The sequence below is a fragment of the Ornithodoros turicata genome, unplaced genomic scaffold (genome assembly GCF_037126465.1).
Source record: "Ornithodoros turicata isolate Travis unplaced genomic scaffold, ASM3712646v1 ctg00001320.1, whole genome shotgun sequence".
NCBI classification, from domain to species: Eukaryota; Metazoa; Arthropoda; class Arachnida; order Ixodida; family Argasidae; genus Ornithodoros; species Ornithodoros turicata.
Genome location: NW_026999550.1, coordinates 8,936 through 10,685, shown reverse-complemented (window position 1 = coordinate 10,685; position 1,750 = coordinate 8,936). Strand labels below are relative to the sequence as shown.

General features: G+C 44.2%; 1 protein-coding gene across 1 annotated transcript; it reads right to left on the bottom strand.

Annotated features, from left to right (window-relative positions):
• Positions 1-318: 318 nt before the first annotated feature.
• On the bottom strand, positions 319-1,392 carry LOC135376827 (uncharacterized). Its single transcript, XM_064609283.1, has one exon. The coding sequence runs from the start codon at positions 1,390-1,392 to the stop codon at positions 319-321; it is 1,074 nt and encodes a 357-aa protein (XP_064465353.1).
• Between the last annotated feature and the right edge of the window lie 358 nt (positions 1,393-1,750).

Genomic DNA, 1,750 nt, shown 5'->3' with positions numbered 1-1,750 from the left:
TCTCATCTTCGTGCGGAACACAATCTCCGATGTACAATGCTAGGTTCCTAAAAAGACAAAACCTTTGTGAAGCTGTACCTCTCATTACTCCTCCACTAGACAAAAAGTGCTGGGAGATTGGCTCAGGTTTGTTTTTCTTGTCACACTGGTCATAACGAAAATTTAAGATGCGCTCATTCAGTACATCAAGGATGAACAGTCTCTGTGAGATGAAGTATCTTATAAAGTGGCACAACACAAACGGTATGACACCTTCGTGCAAGTCATGCATTACGTCAGGTGGCAAGTGTTCAGTGGGATGAAATCCCTTTATGTGAACTACAGATGGTGCTTTAAGGCCATAACGAGGCAACGTTGCAGCACCCCCACGACGCATGTCCAAGTGGAACTTGTGGACTGCTGGAGTGCGCAACACAAAGTCCTGTTCTTTGTGTTTTGTTCGAATTTCATGATGTAGAGCCCTGCAAATTGACAAATGTGTCCATGGTTAACGCTTGCCTTGAACCCACCAATCCGATGGCTTGAAAGATTGTCACCTGAGAGGCAGAATACGCTACCAGTAATCTTTTTGTTGTGAACCGTGATACCTTCAATTTCCAGGTGGGCAATATCCTGGTGCAGCCGTTCCAGTATTCTGTCAAGCCCGTACTTTTGAATGTGCTTTTCTTTACATAATAGAGCCAAATGGATGTGTGAAAGTTGTGCTCTCAAGCGTGATGGTACATTTAGCAAAGTATAGTACACAGCCATGAGCTTGTGTTTTTGTCTTTGTGCACCGATGGGATTGCACACCTCAAATTCATCAGTGTAAAGCTGGATGCACAACTTTTCCCGATCCCCACAGAAATACTCATGGCTTGCAAAGGCTGATGCATCAAACACCGAGCTTAAGGTGTCAGCAAACCTGCATGGGTCACTGGTGAGTGAATTGTCAAGCCATTCGACGTAGTGTCTCAACACCTCCAAGATGGGCACGTACTGGAAGCTTACTCGTGCTTCGCCAGCTTCATTTAAGGTCACTGTGACTGGCTCAACATATGGAAGGGCACCAGTCCAAAAGCGTTCACGACCTTTTTTTGCCAAAAGTTGCCCCATTTCACTATTCGCAGATGGTTCTACATCACTACCTTGTGCAGAAAAAAGCTGTGGCCCACAATCATTGAAAAAATTGAACATGTCGTTTGCAATCTCGTTAAGCGTTGACTCTGGTACCTTCTTTGCTTCTTTCCATTTCAATAGGAGGATTGCGAATTCTTTCACAGGATATTGTCGTTCAGTGGTTGGCCGCAAAGTACTTGTGCTTGCAGTATTTGTGGATGGTAGATCAGCTGAAGCATTCTGTTGAGCCGATTGAGGGATAGCTGCTGCAATATCATCATCACTGCTCTCCATGTTGCCCACATGCTCAACGTTGGTATCAGGTTTTCACACTAGAAGAATCGACGCATTGAGGTTGGTCACTACTGTGCATTTTGAGTAGTTGCTCTCGGAAACGAGACAACGATGTATAGGTTGTGGCACATTTTCCCAGATCACGGCACAATTCCTCTCATAGCCATGAGATGAGGATAGGTGACGCAGCAGTGAGTTCAAAATAAATGCCCTGTGTTGGCATCTGGGGCACGGGAAGTACCGTAGATTTGGCATCTGTAATAAATTTTAAAAAAAAGTTAAACTTGACGTATTAGGCTTCAGTTTCTTAAAACACAAATTGTAACAAAGCTGCTGACCAAAATAAATTAGCTTCCGC

What these genes read in the sequence shown, in the direction of transcription:
- LOC135376827 (XM_064609283.1), bottom strand. Translation starts at nt 1,392, where the DNA reads ATGGAGAGCAGTGATGATGATATTGCAGCAGCTATCCCTCAATCGGCT.